The 3,820-nt window shown below is 54.7% G+C and overlaps 1 protein-coding gene across 1 annotated transcript; it reads left to right on the top strand.

Moving 5' to 3' along the window:
* The first annotated feature begins 1,980 nt into the window (after nucleotides 1-1,980).
* Nucleotides 1,981-2,646, top strand: LOC120656839 (ethylene-responsive transcription factor ERF095-like). The gene has a single exon (XM_039935031.1). It carries the CDS (start codon nucleotides 2,031-2,033, stop codon nucleotides 2,544-2,546), a length of 516 nt encoding a protein of 171 aa, XP_039790965.1. The 5' UTR covers nucleotides 1,981-2,030; the 3' UTR covers nucleotides 2,547-2,646.
* The last annotated feature ends 1,174 nt before the right edge of the window (nucleotides 2,647-3,820 follow it).

Raw genomic sequence — 3,820 nt, 5'->3', positions numbered from 1 at the left:
CAATGGAGGGGCGCGACGGCGAGCAGCAGGCGGCGGCGGGACTCCTGCGCGACGACCGGGCCTCGCCGCGCGCGTAGGCCAGCCGGCGCGTGGGGCGGCGGCGGGGCGCACGGCGGCGTCAGCCTCGCGGGGCGCGTGGCGGCGGCCGGCGCAAGCGAGGGCTGCGCATGGCGCCGTGCTGCCCTGCGGCCCTCCCCTCGCTCCGTTCCTCCCCACTCTCTCTCTCTCTCTCCCTCCTGCGCCGATCGGATCCGGCGCCAACGAGCCGGGACCAAGCGGCCGGAGCTCGGGCCGGCGGCGGGCGAGGCCTCGCGGCGCGCGGCCGGCGGCGGCCCGCCCGCGTGGCGCACGGCGGCGGCCGGCTCGTGGGGGCGGTGCCCACTCCCTGGAGGAGCTGAGGACGGCCGACGGCGCGCGAGGCCGGCGGCGAGCAGCAGGCGGCGGCGGCGGCCCGGCAGCGGGGCGCGCGGCGGCGGCCGGCGCGGGCGAGGGCGGAGCGTGTCGCCGCGGCGGCGGCCGGCGCATGGTGGCCGTTCGATGGCCCAATTGGACGGTTGCTCTTTTTTTGGGTGACGTGGCACATTCTGGTGCCAGGGAATGGACCCAACTTTCGTGTTATAGATATTGTTACAACAGGTCATTATGATGAGGCTACATAGTATTTTTATTTCAAACAATAACCATACTAAGGTTTAGTTGTAGTTTTTTAAAAATAAAAGTACCACATTAAAAATTTGATAAAACACAGTTAATCTTTAAAGTATTATCCCTCTTGTTCGTTTTTGAAACTGACTATTATATTAATTTAATTTGGATCCGTGTGGGATCAAATAGGTTATCAATCAATGTTCTTATTTGGGATCATATGAGATAATAATAAGTTATACCGCACGGTTTGTGTATAGAACCGTAGGAGGAAAGTCTTGCATAGATCCTTGCTTGAAAAATATTTTTTGTCGCATGATTTGAGTGGTTATACATGTACCAGTGTTCCTAGAACAGGTATTAGAGATTTGTTTATTGTAGTTTTACTTGTCACTGTTGGTCTTGACTGACTAAGCTTGGACCAACAATGACTTCTAAATCTATTGTTGTTTAGTCCCCATCGAAAATTGATGGTGAGAGAGCACAACGTATAAGATGGGGTAGCCTCCATCCATCAGAGTAGTCTTTTAAGTTAAGATAGGTCTGAGATCTTGGTTGGTTGAACTCCGTTAGATCTTAGACCTGGTAGGGCATTGGCTCGTGATATAACGGGCCGGGCGGGTAGGATTCCGCTGCCACTCAACAATTGTCCTGTAACATTAAACCGTTTAATTTGATTTGTAGTGAAAAATAGTTTACAAACATTCTCTATTGCTATCATCATCATCATTATGCAAAACAACGTGCTTTGAAATCTAGCAGCGTTATCCGTGTGGAAAAATGTTTCCCAGGTTCTAGAATCTCTGGATCAAATTTTTCCCAGTCTTGGGCACCGTGTGCGCAGACATTTCTCACTTTCTTTGCGTCACTGCAACATGCCACTTGCGCCGAAGTTAGCCTTAGCCGGATCAGTGAACTATAAGTACTCCCACTTCTCCACAGCCTTTTCATACGAGACGATCACCGCCGGCAGTGACACCAAACAGCTGATGCGGCCACCTCCTTCTTCCACGGTTCCGACCCCGCCGCCGTTACGCGAGGCCACGGAGGCGGCGGCCATCGTGGCCGCCCTGGCTCAGGTCATTGCCGGTGGCCGTGGCGCGACGCTGACGACGCCACGACCGACGGCACCCCCCGCACCGTCGCCTGTCGTACCGCCGTGGCCGCCGACGGCAGTGGGCAGCCATCGTGGGGACGTCAGTCCGGCGACGTGTCAATGGTCGGCGCCGGCGCACATTGTTTCGGGTACGGCTGTTCCCTCCCCTGCACCGGTCGCGTCGCCGAATGGATGCTCATGTGGTTGCTTGTTGCGTTCGGACTCTGCAGTGCCGCAAGATCGCTCTGCACCTGCGCAGTGCTTGCTGCCGTCGCCAGCACGGGCTCCAATGGCGTCGGCCGCAAGGAGCAGAGCAGGGGATGGCGGCGCCGCCGCGCGTGGCTACCGCGGGGTGAGGCGTCGGCCGTGGGGCAAGTGGGCGGCGGAGATCCGGGACCCCAAGAAGGCGGCGCGCGTCTGGCTAGGCACGTTCCTCACCCCCGAGGACGCGGCGCGCGCCTACGACGCCGCGAAGCTACGCCTCCGCGGGAGCCGCGCCAAGCTCAATTTCCCAGAGGACGCCGCGTCGCTCCGGCACCCGCCGCTGGCCCCTGAGGGCTCTCGGCAGCCCGGCTCCGGGTGGAATCGCACCATTGACCGCTCGCCGTGCCCGGAGATGGTGCGCCGGAGGGACACGACGGATGGGTTCACCGGCGGCGGTGACAATGGCCGGTTTTTGGGTTCTTGGAACATCGGAACCTCGTCGCCGTCTGCTCTGCTTTGTGGGAGCTATGGAACAGGGAGCACTAAAACGGAAGACGCGGGAAATGGTATGGACAAACGCAGCAGCGCGAGGCACTCATAGGAATCACTCTCTACATCCCTCTCTGGGATCGGGCCATCGGCCTAACACATCTCGTCGTTGTCTTTTATTTTTCCCTAGGAGAGGCATTGTAATTCTAGGTTCTGGACGAGAGTTTACACTTAATTTTTGCATGAACACACAAACACAAAATTAAAAGTCAAACTTCCTGGTCTTCTAATTCTGATTTCTTGGAACAGTTTTTTTTATTAGCCATCCTTGTTTTACTTATACAAATAAGCTATAAGAGCATCTTCAGCAGTTTTTCATTACCCAATCTAACTACAAAATTAAGAGAACTTATGAAAAAAAGTCCTCCAGCAAATCTTTTTATTTTTTTGGACAAATCAATAATTCAGCCAAACTCTCGTCAAATAGAGTTGAAGCTCTCCCAAAACGGTAGTTGGCTTGGGGTGAGATTATCGGGGAATTGTAAAAGCAACTCCCTCAATAACCATAAAAGATATTTGTTGACACTCAAAATTGGCACGATGAAGGTTTTCTGGACAATCTGGGCAGGACCGGTCAGACCTCTCCCTTGAACCGGTCAGACCGGTCTAGACAAGTTTGTCAAATTGCAAATTGGACTGCACCATTGCGTAGATCTCGTCGAGACGATCGAAATGCATATATAGAATGTCTAATTCGGAGTCCGGATGAGGGAGTTATGCCTCCCAGAAGACCTGCACCCCAGTCAGACCGGTCCGACCAGTCCAGAGCGGTCAGACCGGTCCGAAACGCCCAGTCCGAGTTAGGAGTTGTATTTTGACACGGGATTTGATAGGATTCCGACTCCTAACGGGTACAGACCTCCCCATCCTATATATATGAAAGGGCCACGGCCGATTGAGGGTAATCCCAATCGATTCACACATTTATCCTTTACCTTTTACCTCTAAACCCTAATTTTTCCAATCCCATCTGCTGTTCTTCGCTCGTCTCCACGGCGTTCGATGGCGTTCTGAGTGGCCTGCCGACCTCAGAGCAACCCTAGCTCCACGAGCTCCGACGGGGTCCCTCCCGAGCTCTTGGTTCTAGGTCTTCGCCGTCTTCCTGGAGTACCGGTCTGACCGGTCCGCTATATCGGTCTAACCGGTCGGCGCAGGGAGGCTGCTGGTGTTGATCATTTTGACGATCTTGCTGCGCGTTCTAGCGCATTCGAGTGTGTTGGCGCAAATTAATGTCAACACACTTTTTGGCGACTCCGCTGGGGACACATTAATCTGGTTTATAAACTGATCTAATCTAGTTCTCAAAGAAGATGGGCGTCATCACCG

The sequence above is a fragment of the Panicum virgatum genome, chromosome 1K (genome assembly GCF_016808335.1).
Source record: "Panicum virgatum strain AP13 chromosome 1K, P.virgatum_v5, whole genome shotgun sequence".
In the NCBI taxonomy this organism is placed as follows: Eukaryota; Viridiplantae; Streptophyta; class Magnoliopsida; order Poales; family Poaceae; genus Panicum; species Panicum virgatum.
This window is presented reverse-complemented; position numbering and strand designations above follow the sequence as displayed.

Bases quoted from the DNA above. Each gene is read 5' to 3' on its own strand.
- LOC120656839 (XM_039935031.1), top strand. From the start codon at position 2,031: ATGGCGTCGGCCGCAAGGAGCAGAGCAGGGGATGGCGGCGCCGCCGCG.